The sequence below is a fragment of the Symphodus melops genome (genome assembly GCF_947650265.1).
Source record: "Symphodus melops genome assembly, chromosome: 5".
Taxonomy (NCBI): domain Eukaryota; kingdom Metazoa; phylum Chordata; class Actinopteri; order Labriformes; family Labridae; genus Symphodus; species Symphodus melops.
Window position 1 is genome coordinate 27,446,870 of NC_136695.1, and position 20,451 is coordinate 27,467,320.

Sequence of the window (20,451 nt, forward strand, 5' to 3'; positions counted from 1 at the left end):
AAAACAGAAGAGTAATCAACAAATTCACCATACTGTGTGTGCCGATTGAGACATGAACGAACTAGACCTATTTCATTTTTCCAACCAGGTTGTATAAATGTTCATTTCTGATGTATAAACAGCTTTTTTGAACTGGTGTGTATGTGACATCCAGTGCTTCTGCAGCCAGCCTCAAGTGGACACTTCACAAATTGCAGGCTTTTGAGTTTCAGCATTGGCTTCACTTTTCAACTCCGGAAGTGGCAGCTTGTTCTTTACATCTCGTTTTCTTCCTTTGTCTTTTACATTAATCTCTGTCCTTTCTTCACAACAACACAATCTCTTTGTTGAACGCTGTTTTTCCCTGACTGACGTCAAAGAAGACAACTTTTTGTAAAACACACAGACAATACCATAAAGAGTCTGCCTTTCTTTTCAAATTACGTGTTCTGGTATTGTATTTAAGCAACTCATTGAGTAAAGTTTAAGATGAACAAGAAGTTTAGCCAGTACATCTATATTCATAAAACTATTCACCTCTTGATCTTCTATCTTTCCAAGCCAGAACAATCTCCCTAAGAGGTCAAATAATCCCATTAAATACCCAGTATTCTCCTCTGTGTTGTGAGCAGTACCTTTTTTTTTCTGATCCTTTTGCAGGTGTGTGTCGGGGCTTGCTCCTCTCCTCTCTCATAGAACAAAACCAAACAATAACTGTCTTTCTGACAAACACAGGAGACCAGTTCAGAAGAAGAAATTCCTTTCCAGCGAGAACAGGGAAAATTTGAGTAATCCTGAGCCTCAGTCGGTCCGGCCGAACAGGTGGGGAGTCGCTGTCCTTGTGAACTATAATAGAGAGAGGTCTGGATTTTTTACCACATGGGAAACTGTTCAATATTACATAAGGGTCTCCGATTTCTCTGATACATAAAACAGTCCCAGACACAGGACCTTGCATCATCTGAGCTGGAGTTATTCAACACTGTATAATGCAACAAGGTTAGGGTAATACACGATGACATGGATGACAAATAGTCACTAAAATAAAATACACTGCTCAGCTTTGTGTTCTTTTGTTTTTATTCTCTTCACGTTTTCGTGTCTCTGCAGCCTGACTTTATAGTAATGAAGAATATGTGTTTAAATGTTCGGGAAATGTAGCTTTGCAACAGAAATGTCAGCGCTGGTAAGAATTCAGTGCATCGCTTAAAGACATTTAAGAAACTTTTTCTTTGTCCAGATAAAGGACAGTCCACATCTGGAATAAAAAACTTAGCCACTGTCAGAGGCGGCAGTAGCTCAGTCTGTAGGGACCTGGGTTCAGAACTGAAGGTCGCTGATTCATGTCCTGGTGCGGATCGATTCTAATCCTGTTTGAGCATGTGTGTGCATTTAAACCTGTGTGTGTGTGTTCAACACCAGAGTGTAAAACTGAATCCCCCCTGGCAGGATTAATACACAAAATATTATTTTAGTAGCCATCATTTGTATTTAACCTAATCTCGGTCATTTGTGGAGTGACACCTGGGGTGGCCAATCAGATTTCAAGGGAGGCAATGCCACCCCTGGCCACCCTTTGAGACACGCCCCTGTGACAAAGCAACCTGCTATTAACAAAGAATGATTGGCATTAAATATCAAAAAAAGAGAGGAAGCATAGAAGTCTTGAAATACAATGAGAATTTATTCAAACGGTGCAAAAGAAATTAATTATAATAATAAAAACCTAACATAAATCTGATGTTCTTTCTATCCAGATTGCACTGTCACACAGCCTTAGGGCTCTCCTCTCAAAACAACAAAACAAAAGCAAAACATTAAAACAATAAAAAAAAAAAAAAAAAAAATACCAGGACGAGAGAAATCAAGTTCAGATAATGCACAAATTTGGTAAAATGGATCGCCATTTACATGCAACAGTTCCAGTCCCATGCAACTCGAAGTAATCCATGTAAATGTCACCGATGATGAAAGATTCTGCTCACACAGAAAATACAGTGTTGTACAATATATATATATAAAAATAGATCGGGTCAGTTGCGGCGCTAAAACTAATTCTGAGCCGTTTCTCCTTCAGGGTCCGGAGAGAACGAGCTGGGTCAACAAGAACGTCGCGTCTGTCATGTTTTAGCATAGCACGGTTCGGTGGTTGTAGAAAAAAGTAAACAAAATGTTTTACAAATCAATGAAAGCAACAAATAAAAGCCAAGACTGCTGGACAACTAGCCTTGTGAGAAAGAACATCCTAAAATGTCGCAACTAAACATTCCACAAGGAAAACCTATTTCAAAAAAAAAATCTCACTATAAATATAAATTCTCAAATGGTATCTTGTTAGGTCAGCATTGAGGAAATTAGTTTGCAATGAGAGACCCACGAGGCCCGTCTAGGAGTCGCCTTCAGCAGCCACTTTCTGTACCCCACATCCAGGCATTCATCCGCATTTTCCAACAAAATACATTCTCACCCTTTAAAAACACTGTAAAACTTTGGGCTTACAAAAATAACTTGGAACATATTTATACAACATCTTATTGTTTTTGTTTTCTTAAATACAAAAAAAGTGTTTGAAGCCTGGAACGTCAACTGTCCGTCGTGTTTCTGAGGCATTTTTGTTTCTTTGCAAAAAAATACAATTCAAGAATGGAGCTGATCATTATTATTATTATTATTATTATTATTATTATTTTGGAGGGGAGGAGAGAGAGTCTGCACACATGCAACATTTTTAAATACACGCATCACCTTTCCCACAGTCAGTGAACGCCTCACGGGTCTTCTCTGAGTTAAATGTAAGTGCATGGACACGGTAGCACACAGAAAACAGCAAATGTTTTTTTTTTTAGGGAGTCGCTTGATTTAAAGGTTTCAATGTCAGTTAAACTCAAGTGTTACTTTGAACACAGAAAAAAGACTTTCTTCTCCCACCACTAGATTTTTAAACTTTTTTTTAAACTTAATATACTGTAACAAAGTGTTAAATTACCACTAAAGTTATTCTTCATCATTTTGGTTATTTTTGTTTGCAGTTTGGTCACAAAGGTCGGCTCCAGAGACTGAGCTAAAAGGAGAAAAAAACAAAAAAAAACAAGAGCGCCCTCAACTGGGCAAGGCAGTGAATTGCATACTAAATTGTGCTTTACTAAATTTAACGCTGAAGAACAGATTTGAGGAAAGCAACTTTACTCACACTATGTTTAAAGAAATTCCTCACAATGGCTTCTCAAAGGGAATCGAAATAAGAATTTAAGTAGTCAGAGGAGAAACTAAAAACAGCCTTGAATTTCAAATTAAATAAGGAAGACTCAAACAGAACATCAGTCTGCATCTAACTGAAAGGGGGGAAAAAAAGATCCCAAATGACTTTCAGACTTTTTAAGAATAATTTAAAGAAGGTTACATTTCAGGGCAGTAGTAGCAGAAACTGCAGGCAATGAAGCAAGCAGCGGATACTCGATGTTCGTCTTGAACAATGTACAAACAGGATTGTGATGCCACGAGGACAAACGCTGAAGAAGGCAACTAGGAAACTGAGTAAGATGGTGACGCCGGCACCAAAATGCTGTAGCTCTACAATAACTGAATCCTTAAGAGAAGCCGTCTGAGCTGTGGCCCTGGTTTCTCATGAACAGAGGTGGCAGTGTCTGCAGAGATGGACAAAGGACAACAGTCAGGCCACTTCAAAAACAGTAACAAGGTTTGTATCTGTACGGACATCAGGAAAGTGCTTGAAGTTGTGCAGAAAGAGAGAACGTAACTGGGTTTGGCGGGACGAATGCCAGGAATCTAGAAAACAGCCTTCAGTAGAACTTTTTTTTTTTTTTTTTTGCAGTGGGTGACCGAAAAACATCCTGGTAACAAGACGTCCTGTGAGCAGAAACACCGTGAAGGTTTGAAGATAACCTTTTATGTGATCACGAGATCGGATGACCTGTTTGGCATTATTCCACCATCAGAGCGCAGAGCAGGGAGCGTCGTATCAGGAGACAAATGAAACTGGGTTTTAGAACCACTACAGCAGAGCACATTTCCCTTTGCAGCATGCAAACAGAATCTGGAGACAACATTACCAGTCTGGAGCTTCAAATATGAACAAATTCATCTCAAACTATTCTGATAATAGTTTAGAACTATTCTGACTCGGGCTTCTCAGTGTTTTCACACATGCACAGTCTTAGAAGGTGGGCTGATGTTTGATTTCAGGGACAGCAAGTGGGGGGGGGGGGGGGGACCAGTGAGATCTCAGTTCATGTGAGGAAGCTGCCTCGTACGCTTTCTGCTCGCCAGCTTGTTATTTTCCACTTGGTTGCTCATACAATTGAATGTAACTTTAATATAACAGCAGAAAAAGGTCACTGTAGTGTCAGACAGTGACACATCGCCTGCTGCGTCTTTTTGCCGTCATGTCCCCGACCTCGTCTGACAGGAAAAAAAAGAACATGCCACTGTGAGGGATCAACAGGAGGAAGATTTCTGGCGCTCCGTGTGCATGTGTGAAAACAGCGCGTGACTCCGAGCTTAGTAACTGGGTGTGGTTAAAAAAACATAAACTGAGTGACATTCTCACAGCGTTCTGATATTTTACAGAACAAACCAATCATTTAAATAAAGACGCCAATCAACAAATGAATTCACAACAGATCGATCATCAGTTGCAACCTTCATTTCCTCGTCGAGAATCCACACACGCGTTTGCTAACACACACGCATATAATGCATGTGACGGTTGTCTCCAAAATCTGTTGTGCTGAGTGCGACATATTGACTTTGCAGCGTGTCGTGATGCATGCCTCGGTTCGCCACAATGAAAAGTCTTCGAGCCAGCCATTGTTACGGAAACAGAAAGACCCGACTGAGAAGGAGAGGCGTTCCAACAAACACTGCGATCAAGTTTCTGATCATACTGCTACGCATGTTATCTTTGTTCTGCATCAACACTGGGACCTAATGCATCTAGGTTGACATCTTCAGGGTTTTATTTATACATACATTTAGTAGATATTTATTTTTGCCAAACAGATAATGCTGACAGTGCAGAGCTGTTGCCTCAATGCATGGACTGGGGGGGGGGGGGTTTGCATTCTGTAAAATTAGCACCACAGCAGCCAACAGCGCGCGTCGTCATTAGCATCGCACGCTACTTTCAATTTGCATTATGCAAATGTATGTCAGACGAAAAAAAGCTATTTGATGATGATTATTTCTGCTGTTTCCCGAGGTACATATGACGCAAGCATCCAGTAACAGTAGTGTAAAATCTGTTCGACGCTGACATCCCTCAGCTCGACATCCAAACATCGTCACCCTTTGTGTTTGTGCTCGCATCGCTGCGTCTGAAGTAGTGTGAGTCTGACTTAGTGAAGATGTGGGCATGTTGCTGTTTGTGTGTGGATGAGTGTAGTGTATGGTGCCTGCCATATACATTCTCTCCACTAGGAGGAGACAGTAGCAAGGCGTTTAACTGATAAGGGAGGAGAGCCTGCAGCTCACAAACCCACACACACACACAAACAAACACACACACACACACACACACACACACACACACACACATACATAACGCCTGCATAAGAGCCACAGCAAAATGTAACAGAAGTGCAGTTAGTTTATTCTATGGTCTCTGATGTGAGCCCAGCAGTCAAACCACCCTGTTCACACTGTAGTGTGTGTGTCCACTGTCGGCTACTCCAACAGAAAGCGACACGGCAAAAAACGAGAGGGAGCTGGTGTTGCCTTTCCTGCGTCCATTTAGAGGGCTGATCCGCCGCATACTTTACTTTTCTCTCACTGAAAAAAGGCCACTCATCGAAGTCACGCCATGGCGAGCTCCGTTCAGAACCTGTGGATGGCTGCTTCCGGCTCCCTCTTTTTCAGCTCTTCCCGGTAGCAATAAGAGCAGTAGTTGCCCGTTTCGGGGTGTCCGTAGTAGTTGCAGCTGGGTGTCCGACAGCGGCTGGACTGCAGGCTAGTCAGACCGCCAGCGCTGCCCAGGGAGTAGTGTCTGACAGGCGGCTGCCCGCTTCTCGAGTCAAGGTTGGCGCGTATGTCCCTGAAGCCATTAGTGTAACTCCCAGCAGCGTGTTCGGACCCTGGGTAGTCCGGAGGGTCGAACTCAGGGAGGTACGAGGGTGCGAGGCGTGTGGGACTTAAAGAGGAGGGGCCTTGGGAGTTGTTGTATTGGGGGTGTGAGGGACCCTGCGTTGTGGGGCAGTGCCGGGGAAGGGTGGCGTAAGAGGGGAGACCGGGGTAAGAGGTCGCAGGGGAGCCGCCAGCGAGCTGGCGCCGAGTATCCATGTAGCTGTGCATGTGAAGGTGCTGTGTGAGGGGCGGGGCAGCAGCAGGCTGGTCTATGAAAGAGGGCCGGGGGATTGGAACGACGCCAGAGTACATGGACGTGGTCAAAGGAGAGGCCTTGAGCTGGCTGAATGTCGGGGAGGAGTTCTCTGACAGCTCCTCTTTAGCTTCAAAAGCTCGGTACGTCAGCTCTGGACCCCCGGCCGTCTCCTTCTTGGGGATCTGAACACCGTTAGTCATGTTCTTCCTCTCCAGGTCACGCCGCTGTTGTTCCTGCTCCGCTCGAAAGCGCTCCTCTGCATCGCTGAGGTAGCGCTGGATCATCTCCTCCTGGAAGGGCTGCCGGTTGCTCGTGGTGAGGAGGCTGGCGAAGATCGACTTCCTCTCGCCCTGCATGGCGGCCCGCAGGATCCCCAGGCTCACCTTGACGTCTGCGCTGTACTTGTAGTTTTCGCACTCGGTGCTGCTCCCGCCGCTGCTGCTCATACTGCTTCCTGTTCCGTTTAGGCGCTCGCTGCCTGAGGAGGGAGAGCCTTTCCCAGAATCCTCGGAGGCGTGTGCTGAAGGCGAGCCGTCCTTGCTGCCCTTCCTCCCCCTAAAGGAGCCTTTCTTCTTCTCCCCGCCCTCCTGCTTGACACCTCCGGCTCCAGCGTTCTTGCCTGTCATCAGCCCGCCCACGTTCTTCTTCAGCTTGCTGCCCAGACTCTTGCCAAAGCTTCCGAGTTTGTTGGCCACGGAGTCCGCCCTCTTCTTGTCTTTCTCCTTGTCCTTCTCCTTCTTGGTTTTGTCCTTCCCCGCTGTTCCTGTCGCAGATCCGTTGCTGGAGGAGCTGGACGAGGAAGAGGAGTTGTTCTTGGCCAAGGAGCCGCCCCCGTTGACTGTCGATCCCGTGGTCGTGTCTCCGTTTCCGTTGGAGCTGCTGCTGACTGACTCCTTGTCGGACTCTCCCGAGTCCGGAGGCGTGCGGGCGTCCTCTCCTGCCGACGCTGTGGGAGACTCAGGCTGGGCCAGGGGGGCTTGCTGTGAAGACACAAAGCACAAAAAAAAGTACCGCAGTGACCATCGAGCCCAAATAATAATGGAAAAAACTATCATCACAGATTCTTACTAAATTAAGCAGTAAAAATAAAGAGCCCAAGCCGATGCCCTTTATGTGCAAGGAAACGAATCAGCACAAGATTCAGAGGATGTGAAGAGAGTGAGTCATAGAGCTGCTTTTTGCAGACCGGCGCAAAAAAAACCAACAACCCAAAAACAAATGACTCAGTTTCCAAGTGCCTTTTCATATCAAACAGTTTAAGGAAGCTGCTAATATAAGAACGCCGCATTTGGAAAAGGCACGACCTACACGATGACGCATTGTTCTGATCTCTAACGAGATGTAGCTACAGAACAATCATGACCATCACACGGAGATTCTCTGGCAGCACAGCTTAACACAACAAACTTCTCAAATGTTAAAAAAAAAAAAAAAAAAGGGATTCCTGTATTTGCAGCAGTCTCTGCAGCTTCACCATGAAACTGCTCCCCGCTCGCTGCTGCTAGCATGTGGCACACAAGAGGACCTTTGTCACAGTGTGGCGTGGCGTGACGCTATGACCTCAATGTCCCAGTGTAGTTTGTTTTTGCACATACTTAGTGAACTGCTGCTCTGGTGGAAAAAGAAAGATATTGTCTTTGTCAACATCCCCTTACCACAAGCGGATGTTTTGTCCTAATCTAACAACCACTGTGTTCAGTAATCACGTCACACGTTTAGATGCTTTGTCTGTAAAAAAAAAAAAGGTTGCTTTCTTGTCACTGATTAATCTCTCCAAAAGCTGCATCTGCAAAATCAGAGCATGCAATAAAAGGTGTTTACCTCACAGGGCAGGGGCAGCCAGGTGACCGTCATGTAGCTGTGCAACATCTGGAGCTTAGCCTCCAAAGAAAGAGCCACACTGAGGGGAAGCAGGAGAGAGAGAGAGAGAGAGAGAGAGAGAGAGAGAGAGACAGAGAGAGAGAGAGAGAAGTTAAAGCGACGGAGATGTAAGTCATACTTAAGTGTCTGTAAAGTTGCTTTGCTGGCGTCACATTACACAGAACATTCATCCTTTCCAATCATTTGCAACGTTTCCCGGCCTGGACGGGGAAAAACGCAGCTGAGCAGAAAGGTTGTAAATAAATGTTTAGAAATGCTTGTTAGATTAGTGTGTGGGGAGTCTTTATGCAGCAACCACTGTTTGTCATCAGCACCGGTCCCATGATAGAGACGTGTGAAGTGGAAAAGAACATACTGTGAATGCACAACAGAACACGTCATCATAACTTCACTTAGCGGTTTCTCGGGATAGTTGTTGAGGTCTCTAACTTCAGGCTGGTATTTAAACATATACAGGATATATTATAGCAGTAAACACAAAGAGGTGGGCTCCACATAGGTTCACTCCACTCACAATACGATGTGAGTCCTGATCTCACACAGAATGAGACTGAAGACAAACTCGGAGATGACTGAAAAAGATTCCTTAAGTTCTTTTTTTACAAGAACACTGATGCATCTTTTAAGCTCTTTGGCTCTTGCACTGGTTTGGGCAGAGCGAGGCTGCGAACCTGCTCGTTAATGCGGTTTGACTTCACAGCTGCTTGCTGCAGCTCCGCTGTACAGCTGCTGGCACTCACCACATCACTGCGACTCATTTTTCAGAGTACTGACGTGAATCTTAACACCTTTTAATTCTTAACGGCCTCACAATTAATCTTGACACATCCCTACTTATCATGTTGTTGGAAGGCTTTTATTTTGAAAGTGCCACATGGTGTTCTTTTGGCAGCAGCTTGATTTTAACAACTCTGAGGAAGAAAAAAAACAAAACAAAAGGCGTTCCATTGGGGTCGCCGGTGGCGCAGCGGCAGTGCGCGCGACCCCATGTATTGAGGCTCAGTCCTCACGCGCGGGCGGCCCGGGTTCGCGTCCGGCCTGTGGCCCATTTCCCGCATGTCTCTCCCCACTCTCTCTCCCTGATTTCCGACTCTATCCACTGTCCTCCCTCTATCATTAAAGGCAAAAAGGCCAAAAACAAATCTTTAAAAAAAAAAAAAAAAAAAAAAAAAAAAAGGCGTTCCATTAAAAGAAGCAGGCAGATTAATAATCTCACTAAAGAATCACAAACTGCTGAAAAACAACAGCCGGATATTTGACTCTGAATGCTTCAGTGAACATCTCAGTAGTTTTCTGCTGATGCGTTTGAACATTCAGCAGAAGCAGCCACTCGTGTAGTATCACCTGAAGAAGGTTTGCACAGTGGTGTCAGCTGATGGAGATGAAGAGGAAGGTTATTATTGGTGTTGCTATTCTGGCGCTCCTTCCCCCCTGGTCCATTCATAGAAAGTATTCAGAGCTAATCTCATTGTGAGCGGAGCTGAGTGTCACTAATCTGGGTTCAGGGATCAATCCCTACACACCGACACTCTGCCCGTCAACACACGCAGAGCAACATGTGCCGGTTCTGATCTGCTCCTTCGTATGTGAGAGCGTCTTTGAGAAGCGGGCCGTTACCTCGCCAGCATCACGTTGTCCGTGTCATCCTTGCCCCACTCCCAGTCTTTCCCCGGGTCCACGGCGAAGTGCAGCGGCAGCATTTTGTGCTCCGAGTCAGTGAGAGGGATCACAACTGCTGGTGGAGAGACGGAGGGGAGAAAGCAAAGAGTTCTTTAAAAAAAGGTTTTAATGAAGCAGTGAGGAATGTCTGCGGGAGTGCAATCAATTCTTTCACTTTCTATTTGGTCAAATCGGTCTGACCAATATTGTTCTTGGATGGTTCCTTCAGATATTTTTAGACTTGTTAACAAACCGAATGTTTGGACATTGTCTGGAAGTCAAAGATACACGTGTGTCCTCCGTGTGAGCACGACTATTCAGTTTCTCTCACAATCCAACCGTGGTGCTTTTTTTTTTCTTTTTCTTTAAATGAGTGATTTATTATTTGAAAGAGAGGGAGTGGGGAACGATGTGGGGAAAGGAGCTTTGATCCTCGGCTGCTCGCTCGGAGGACTACATCCCTCAACATGGGGCACGTGTGTGAGCTGCCCCTTCAAGTATTATGTTTTAAATCAAATTAACCTTCACTGGATCTGAGAAACAATAACTTACTTCACAGAACTTTGACCCGATAATTTAATCTGAAGCCTTAAGAGTTGGCGATTAAAAACATCACTTGATAAATTCCATGACTCATCAATTTGAATAAACCACGGAGGCACAAGACTGGCCCTTTACGAGTTTGTCCTTGTGCTACCTTCTTCTAGAAAACTCTTATTTGTTCACAGTGTCTTTCTAAGAAGATTTCTCCGAGTCGTTTATTTATCATCAAATCTTCCGGAAGAATCCGTTAAACCCGTGATTAATGTGCTGAAATTTATGGATGCCAACTTCTTACCAGGAGGCAGCTATAAAGACAAATCAATATCCAGATGATAAAGGTGAATGATGCAGAGCGTTACCTTGCTCTTTGGAGCTATCTTTCTGCTCCATGGAGACCAGGGCAGAGAAGTGCGCCTGGTCGTACGCCAGGACCAGGGGCGATCGATGGCACTTGGCAGCTGGCACTTCCAGTGGTAGGTAGATGCCTCCGAACGGGATGGGGGCAAAGGCTGGGGGAAGAGTAGCAGGGACATTAAACATCTGAAAAACTGCGACCTGCAGCAGTGAAAGCAGGCCATAAAATATTCTGTGGGAGAGAGCTGGAAATAGAAGCGTTTTACATCCGACAGTAAATCAAACCAAAGTCTTCTTCTTCTCCGTCGTTTCAGGCTTTCACACAGCTTGTACAGTTTTTTTATCCCTTCTGGAGTAAAACAGATGATTAAGCACAGAGTGCTTCAGGCCAAGGCAATTTGTGATTGACAAGACACTACCATGACAACCCAAAAAGGGCAGCGAGTCCCTTCAACAAGTCTGCTGTTCTTTTTATTCAGAAGCTCATTTTGCTCATAGACAAAAAAGAATGTCTTCCAAAAGCCAACAACAACAACCGCAGAGCTACAGTGAATGCACCTTTATAACTAAGCAATCACAAGCTGCCGTGAGAGTATGCAACGAACAACGCTTCGCTCTCTCTGGTCTGCACATCCTCAACTTCTGGCTTCACAACAAACACGATGTCATTTGTTGTTGTTTTTTAATACTTCTTGGACTGGTGAAGTTAAAACGCCATTTCTTGTTTGGCTAAATAGACTAAAATCACAACGTTTGTTATAATCAGCTCGAGATACCAGCCGGGTGGCGTTTACTTTATTACGACATCTCGGACCAGTCAAAAATGTTTGATGATTAATTCTTCTTAGATTATTTGAGATGTCTGTCGAGTTAAATAATTCAGAGTTACAAAGACGATAAAAAGAGAAAAAAACAACGACATATTAAATATGATAACGTCTGACTGCTGAGCTGCACTGTGAGACCTATTTCATGTTGTTATTGTCTCATGTTTTATTACTGGTGCCTGGTTGCAGGCTTTAAACATGATCTATTATTGTAAGTGGAGTTGTTATCTTTTATTGATCCCAGTAGGAAGATTGGCTCCCTGCATTAAACCCTCCACAAGTATTAGAGGCAGTGTGCAGCTGCTCTGACACTGTTAATGCTTTTTGTTTTTCTTAATGGATGGTGAAAAGAGAAACTTGCTCTCACACATAAAAAGGCTTCCTCTCAGCTCGGATTCAAACCCAAAGATAGTGTGAGCTCAGGATTGGAAAAGCTGGGTATCTCATGATACGGTAGCATATATTATGCTAAGTTACGACTATCTGATGGGTTACTTTATGGTACAGTACAGACGACAGGGCACATGATGAACTATAACACCATGAAAAGTATATATGACGAGAGAAATCAGGGTATCTGACAAAGTGTAGAAGATAAAATGCTTCTAAAAAGGTGACGTGTAGGATTCATGTTTCTCTTCTCTGCAATCTGGTGTCAGCTTTGACTCTTAAACCAAGCGGAAACCTCTGGTGTTGAAAAATGAAGCCGATGCACAACTGTACAAAAAAAATCCAGTTCCTGAAATGTCCACTAGGGGTTGGCTAGAAAAGCACCTGAAGTCCTATACACACCCATTCAAAAATGCTAATGCTAACATGTTCACAGCCTGGTCTGATTAGCTCTTTTTTATGGGCACACATTGTAGAAAAGTGAATTAAAACAAGTGGCTGATTTGAATGTTTGTCAGGAGGCTAAAGGTCACCACCATCTATAAGCTTCAAAAGTCTGCTTCAGAAACCATCGAGTGTTTAGAGAGCTGTATTTTGTTAAATGAAAAAAAAAATCTATATTTGCGATTCGCACAAGCGATTCTTTAAATGTGTCATATGAGTTAGGATGATGATATCTCCACATCAATATTTATCCCAGCCCTCGTGCTAACCATCAAGCTAATGTGTTTTTCAGGATATGATTGTTTATCATAAAGGTCCTATCAAATCAAATGTGTCATTATAACCATGTGCATTATTATAAGCATCGAGATGATCTGCATTAATCACCTTCTCCTCCAGAGTCCCTCAGCATGGTGTCGGCCACCACCACTATGGGTCGTCTGAGAACGTGAGCCAAGACGAAGACGTGAAACTCCTCCAAACTCTCGTAAACCGGCTCATCGGAGGACTCCGCCCTGAACACGACAACGACAGAGACAAAGTGCTGTGACTTTAGTGTTCTTGTTAATGGATCCTTTTATGACTTGTAATTACGGGTGATTACACTATGTCTGTACAGTGTACTGAAAACACCCGTTGGACTTTTTCTTTTTTTTACAGCAAACAGCAGATTGACTGAGCCACTCACTCAGGGCTGATTGTGAGCTCAGTTGTTTGTCCATGAATAAAAACATGAGTGTGACTGAGTGCGTGCCGGGGGGAACAGGCCCGGCATTGTCCCGGTCAGACCTTACCCGTTGGTGCCGTTGGTGCTGTAGTGTATTCTCGGCTCGCTGGAGGCCAGCTTCAACAGTTCATTCCACTCTTTCTGCCACTCCTCCTCCGTGTACACCAGACCAGACTGAGGAGAAGGACACACACGTTTGCCATTTAGAGAGGGAGTGTCAAATGTCACAAAAGGACGCACTGACGTTATGGCGTCTTACCACAAAGTTACATACCAACAATCCGGGACAGTAATTGAACTTGTGTTTTTCACACAGCAGAAAGAAAACTCATTAAAAAACATCTTTAAACCTCCGAGAATGAAGAGAAGAAATGAGCTTCCTTTCACCTGCAGAGCGTTGAGAAAAGCGACGCTCTGCCATTAGAGAGATTGACTTGAGCACACCTCTGTGGTGGCTGCTGACGAATGAGGGAACTGTGGGCAGTCATTCGTGTGGCATCTCCTCTGTGGGAGTGTGCACGCTGTCTGAAGGCACTCTGGAGAACATACTTGGTTTCATAAGGAGAAAAGGTCTTTGTGTTGCATAAACAGAGAGGCGAAAAGAAAGATCCTCTGAACGAGAACGTAGGTGTTGTGCAAACACAACTGGAGCAGTATCTGTCTTCTGATAAAGAGTATCAGTAGGTGTAGATTGCGGCACTTAATGTTAATACAGTTAAACAGTAGGGACATGATAAGGCTTCTTTGTTTTTGATACGGTCTTCAGCACTCAAGTCATAAAAAGGGAGATTATCAACTGTTTAAGACAAGCGAACAGCTGATACATACAAGAAAGTGTGATAGTGGACTGAAGCTGTCTTTCTACGATTAAACAACTGTCAAAGCTGCGATGCAAACTTTAAAAAGGTCACATATTTTCTTTTTCAATCAGTGGAAGTCTCAGAGCTCCTCACAACATGTCTGTGAAGTTTCTTGTTGTAAATCCACTCTGATCCTGTATTTGATCATGCCTATAAACCCCTCTATTTCAGCCCTGCTCAGAACAGGCTGTTTCTGCGTCTGTAGCTTTAAATATGCAAATGAGCTGTGTCTGACCACGCCCCCTCTCTGGCATGGGCTTTCTCGCTTCATGTCCTGTTGTTTACAGGGAGAAGGAAGACTCAGAGGGCGGGGGGCAGACTCAGAGACACTTCTCAAAATGATTTAAACCACTAAACAATAAAACATGAAGGCGTGTGACCTTTAAATGAATATGAAAAATGTCATGAAAGTATTTATTGCAGAACTTTTGTAGCAACTTGCAACAAATCCTACAGCTCAGAAAATGGCTCAAATATTACGCAAAGTTTAAATCAACTCAAAGCTGTAGTAATCAACAACAGTGAGCTATTTGCATTTGACATTTTAAATGTTTGATTGCAGACATATGAGCAGCTGTACGGCTCTGTGCACTGACTTATTGTAAGAAAGAAAAACACAAGCTTACTGCCCTCTCTGTACACAGCACTAAAACGCGCTCGCCACAGACTCGCTTCCATGGCCGAGAGACAGATGCAGCCTCTATAACTGACCTCTTTGTTCTGCTGCGTCTGCTGCCACCTCCACCTGCGCTTCAGTGCGTCTCTCTCCAAGCCGTGGTCCATCAGCGCGTACAGGGACTTTCTCAGCATCAGGTCCCGATCGTGGAAACCCCACATACCTGAGATCAGGGAAACAGAACGAGGACGTTTGACGGAGCGGTGAAATGAGGTGGAAGAATGCCCTTAAAAAGAAATGAAAATGCAAAGAGCAGGAGGCACTTCAGGGTGTTTTTCATGACAAAATATCTTACTGAGGGACCAAAAAATCCACTGTTGAGAATGAATTAATAACTTAATAACTGAAGCAGGGTTGAAACACACTTTCATATCCATGATAAAGGGTTTGAACAACGCCCACACATTAGTTAGGACTTTATTAATTTCCTGAGCTATGGCTCCTCAGTGGCCCATTGAGGCTAAGTGAATGTGCTCTGCCGCCTTGTAAAATGCAATTAGTGCTTAAGCTAACAATGGAGCCCTGTTAATGAATGCTAATGGGGTGTGAACCTGCCCGGCACAGGGTCGCGTTTGAAAAAGGTGTGTGATACTAACCGAGGGAGGCTGCGTGTAACAGACAGTTTCCGTCGCCGCTGGTCGCCAGAGGCAGCAGATTCTGACAGTTTGAGACGACTTTCGTCCACCAGTTCAGACGCCCTGCAGACAAACAGGAAACACTAACACTCAGCTGCTTGCAGGAAAAACATGGCACAGTATGAAACCCAAAACAGTCCTGCAGTTCTGCTTTCCACACGGGAAAATAAACTAAAATGCGTTTTCCATGTTGGGGATAGGATGTGTGTTATTCCAAAATAAAGGTCAAGTTTTGCACTTTTATATCGACAGACACAAAATGTTTTTGTTTTTAGATGATGTGCTTGACTTTTTAGATTTCTCTTCTTAAGCTTAAACACTTTTTATTTTTATTCTTGTTGGGTTTTTCTTCTTTTTTCTAGAATACTTTTTGTGCCTTCATTGGATGGACAGGACTGTGAGTCAGAGAGAGAGAGCGAGAGAGAGAGAGAGAGAGAGAGAGAGAGAGAGAGAGAGAGAGAGAACAGGGAAAGCAGCCCCAGGTCGGATTTGAACCATGACCGCCAGCTTCCGGGACCAAAGCCTCTGTACCTATCTTAAAGGTCGCACGTTGCTCCAGGTCTTTAAGATGACACTTTGAAGCTTCTACGGATCAATCCATGAATCTAATAAAAAAAAACCCTGAGTGACAGTGACTGCTTTTATTTCATACATCTAAATAACTTCTAATCGTCTTTCATCACTTTTGATGACTTTGTGAATAGTTTTTAATTACATTTTCAAACTGTAATACGATGGTTCTTATTACCCGTTTGATGTTTGATTGAGCCCTGATGTAATGAGACCTCGTTCTCAGAGGGAGTTACAGACTGTAATAAAGGTTTTATCCAATTACAATGTCAACGTGCAGCTTCATTTGTGCTACAGATGACGGCTATAACTTGATGAAGCTACAGCACTAGAGATGTTTTCACAGGAGGAAGAACAGCAGCTCAGTGCTGCAGTTTGAATGTGTCGCTGTGAGTCACAGCGGTGTGACAGTGAGTCAGCATGCACAAGACCAGGACCCCGAAGTCCTTCTCACCAGCGTGCTCCAAAGCCACCATCATGGACTGCTCGATAAGGTCCCTCTCGATGAAGTTGCGGAAGTCGTCCCGGTACACGGTGAGGTCTGGTAGTTGGAAAGTGCACAGGGGCGTGTCGAGAAGCGGCTCGCTGCTGCTTCCTCCAGTGCTCGAGACGTGAGAGCGGGCCAGCGACACGATGGTAGAACTGGCGTGGGAAATGCCCCGCGACAAACGCTTTTCTGTTGCTGCTGAAAGACAAATAGCAGAGAAGGTTCCATGTCAGTAAACTTTTTAAGGTTATCCGTCTTTGGTTATCACTTTGCAGAAGATGTTGAGACAGGAACGAGCGCGTTAACATAGTTAGCATTTCTTGTCTGCAGATTTTTTTAAACTTCACAACATGCAAGTGAGTATTTCACACATGCACAAAGCTACGGAAAACGTACGATATTATCAGGGTGAGGTGCATTTGTGAACACAAACAGTCACTGCAACAACATCTGTACACTTTCCAGCCAGACCCCGGAAAAAATGTCCATCAGAAATCTGGCAGGTGATGGTGTTTATACCTTTAACTTCCTGTTTGATCTGGTGCACGTATAGATATTGCATCATATCCTTTCTGCTCAGCAGAATGTTATGTTCCATGGCGTTCATATAGGGACAAAATAACATTGCACTCTTCTTCTTTGACCACCATCTCGGCTATATGTTCTAAACACTGAGACTTCTGCAGCATCCTTGACCTTTAAAACTCTCCTGCTATGAGGAGAAATGTTTGAAAAAAATAAACAACTCTTCTGCAAGATTTTCGGGGCAGACTGTCCTGAAATGTTCTAGAAGTTTTTAAGGAGTGCACGTTTACAAAAGGTTAAAGATAGTCATCTTAGAATAGGTCATTTAAACTGGTGTTATGCTGTATAAAAACATGCCCCTTTGCTGGTGTCCTCACCTTGCACCACCTCATCCTGCCGTTGGAGGACCGGCCGTCCTACTCGGGCCATCTCCTTGTCTTGGGGCAGATAGTTCCTCTCCTCTGCGAATGAATACGTCAGGTTCCCAGCATGCACCTGCCGCAGCTGCTCGAAGTCACTGAGGGCAGCAGTGAAGTCCCAGTTCTTGCCTGCACACACACACAAACGCACACAGACACAGAGAAAGGAACAAAATCTGTCAACAACCTGAATCCTGTTTCTGAGACAAGTAAATGACACATCCTTCACGAGTTTAAATATTTACCACGACTCAGTGCGACCATAGGCGCTCTTATCTTATGTAAAGGCCACTGACACATTCCTCCGCTTGGGTAAATATCTGAATTTGGAGCACGTCTCAGTTCGCCGGCTCGCTGCACTTCACTGCATTGCATTACATTTTTAACCCATATTCTTATCTGCAACTTGTGTTGCTGCTAGGCAACAGGAGCCCTGTTGACTGTGCCTATACCTTCCTTCTGTTATTGTATGAAAGCCTAATTAACTGCGACAAGCCCGAAGCAGCGACTGAGACAGCGGTCAATTGAGCTGCTGCTGCTCAAAACATCACCAGCTGCCAACTTCAACCCCCCCCCCCTTTTCTGAGCTTAATTGCACAAGTGATGAAACCAACAGAGACTACATTAAAGGATATACATTAAGCGGATTGAAGTCTGACTGATTTAATTAGCAATACCTTAGTTGGATGCTGTGAAACAAGCCTCTTGTTTCTCTTTTTCATTTAAACCCAAGTTCACATCCTTTTGTGTTTGTTTGCAGCACATTTTTATATTTAGTGACTCTGGACCCACTAAGAAATATCTGACAAACAGAAGCAATGAAACAATTAATTCTGGTTTTATAAATCTAGGGCACAAATTCTACGTTTGGCTCACAACTATCTTTTTCGATTTGTTGTTTTTTTATATGAAGGAATCTCTAATCTCTAATATTCAATATTTTCTGAGTCAATCTATTTTCATCTAATCTGAGCCGCAGTAAATCACAAATAAAACATCAGTGAGAAAAAAAAAAAGGTGTTTCATTGTCTGAACTACGAAACGAAAAGGGTCATCACTTAGAGGATCTAATCGTTTCAGAAATGCAGAAACAGATTGTTTCACCTGACACCTGCGTGATCCATGCAAATAACGCAGCTGGTGGACGTCTGTCTCTGCTGAAGCTGCTGTTTGTTTATGTCTGACACAATATTACACAACATTCTGGAAAGATCCCCACAGCTCAGACACAGACCTTTCTGTTGAACATGTTCAAGGAGAAGTCTTGATGTACAATCTTACAAAACATGAGTCTTTTATTTCCAGGCAGTAAACGAAGAAAACTTCAAATTTGGAGAGAGAAGTTTGCCGTGTAAGATAAAGAGGCTTTTTCTTTTTTATTTATTTGTCTTTTTGCACACACACACATAATTTATATATATATATATATATATATATATATATATATATATATATATATTATGTGTGTGTGTATTTATTTATTTATTTTTTTTTCCATTTTTTTTTTTTTTTTTTTTTTCTTTTTTTCATTATTATTATTTTTTGTGAGTGGCTGATTTTGATGGGACACGGTTTCTTCTGAGAATTAGGATGCAGCCATTCCAGCTCATTTTTAAGCCCATTTCATCCTGGAAAAAATGAGAAAGACTTTTTGACGTATTAGTCATCGAGTCACAATAAATATAATGCCCATGTTTAACAATAATAGAATTATCTTTGAAAGGTTTTTGGGGGGCTTATTTGCCTTCATTTTAGAGCACAGTGGATTGGGTAGGACGTCCAGGGTTGACATGCAGGCAGGCGCTGAGGGTGCTAAAGAACGATACGATGATCACTGTTCATACTGCCTTAGTGTTGCTTCAGTGTGAGAGAGCGCGACACACCTCTGTCACTAACTGTGAAGACGGTATCACTTCATCTCCCCATCACTCCTCTGAGACATTTAAAACAAAGGTAAACAAACGTCACATGGAGACGAATCTATCGGGCCTTCAGGTCGACAACTTCCATGAATAAAACCTCTGTACATGGGACGCACGATCTTACCCGCTAGGCCAACCTGCAGCCCAAAATTCCCCTCAGGCTTTCTGCACACTTTTTAAAAACCTGCAGGACACTTTGAGATCAGGTTTGAAGCGTCATTGCTTTTTGGGTTTCACACCTGATTTAACGCTTGTCTTTAGCTGAAAAACTTTTCTCAGAATCGTGGTTTGTCTCGGCCAACCAGTCCCTTTATTTTCCATCTTAAAGCCAAATTGACTTGAACTTGAATTAAAATAATATTATAACTGTAACTAGAGCGTGCACACACGTCATGTACATTTTAAAAGGTTGTAAAATGAATCCTAGTTCTTCGGATGTTTTCTGTTTCTCGCAGGTGAAACTCTGATACTCACCCTCCAGCAGATCTCTGGCCAATCCCGGTTCAGCTCCAGTGGAACGGACAAAGTCGGATAGGACTGCGTCCATATCCACGGTCATGTGATCATGAATTCACACGTTTGCGGCTTGTGTCCGGGCAGAAAAAAAAAAAAAAAAGGGGAACAAAGAAAAACAAACAGCGTCTCTGCTATCCGTGAAAGGACAGCGAGGGAGGGGGCGAGGGAGGAGCGCTCCTCTGCCTTGTCTCACTCAAGCAGCCACACCTGAAAGAGAACACACAGATAAAACACCATTTAGCACACGGACATCATGAACCCGCTCCACCTCTGTTCAGACACACGCCTGTCTCGGCCTGATCGCATTCAAACCTGACACCTTGTTCATCACTGTCCCAGCCAAGACAACACAATGAGCACAGGTTTCACTTTCAGATATGAGTTTTTGTTTTTTCAATCAGTCAGCAGCTTCCTTCCTGTCAACACGAGCTCAGCCAGCTCCCTCCATCCTGAATATTTCAGGACACTTTTTCTCTCCATCAGATTCAGAGGACCTTAATGTTGGAATAACTGACCTATTCGGAGCTGATTTAATGCATGAAGTTATTGTGATAAAAACCTGGATTGTTGGACGTTGATTTCAGATTTAAATCAGAAATGAAATATTATAAGGTTTGGGAAATAAATGGAGCCGTCTGACATTTTAAAGTTTGATGCAGAGAAGCAGTATGTCTTTAATCACTGAGATCTTCTCACGCTTCAG

The 20,451-nt window shown here is 43.7% G+C and overlaps 1 protein-coding gene across 7 annotated transcripts in view; it reads right to left on the bottom strand.

Annotated features, from left to right (window-relative positions):
- Window positions 1-1,642: 1,642 nt before the first annotated feature.
- Window positions 1,643-20,451, bottom strand: part of otud7b (OTU deubiquitinase 7B) — a 39,592-nt gene continuing 20,783 nt past the window's right edge. Inside the window, exons 2-12 of one of the 7 annotated variants that reach the window (XM_079345065.1) lie at window positions 19,707-19,955; window positions 17,269-17,439; window positions 16,334-16,561; window positions 15,271-15,372; window positions 14,710-14,837; window positions 13,206-13,312; window positions 12,799-12,926; window positions 10,756-10,905; window positions 9,812-9,926; window positions 8,135-8,213; window positions 1,643-7,293 (exon numbers count right to left, since the gene is read on the bottom strand). In XM_079345065.1, the coding sequence (XP_079201191.1) occupies window positions 5,812-7,293; window positions 8,135-8,213; window positions 9,812-9,926; window positions 10,756-10,905; window positions 12,799-12,926; window positions 13,206-13,312; window positions 14,710-14,837; window positions 15,271-15,372; window positions 16,334-16,561; window positions 17,269-17,439; window positions 19,707-19,791 (2,775 nt within the window). In that variant the 5' untranslated portion in view covers window positions 19,792-19,955 and the 3' untranslated portion in view covers window positions 1,643-5,811. Of the gene's footprint in view, window positions 7,294-8,134; window positions 8,214-9,811; window positions 9,930-10,755; window positions 10,906-12,798; window positions 12,927-13,205; window positions 13,313-14,709; window positions 14,838-15,270; window positions 15,373-16,333; window positions 16,565-17,268; window positions 17,440-17,555; window positions 18,214-19,706; window positions 19,956-20,451 lie in introns of those variants that run through there. The other 6 variants (XM_079345064.1, XM_079345063.1, XM_079345062.1 and 3 more) reach the window with 6 other exon arrangements.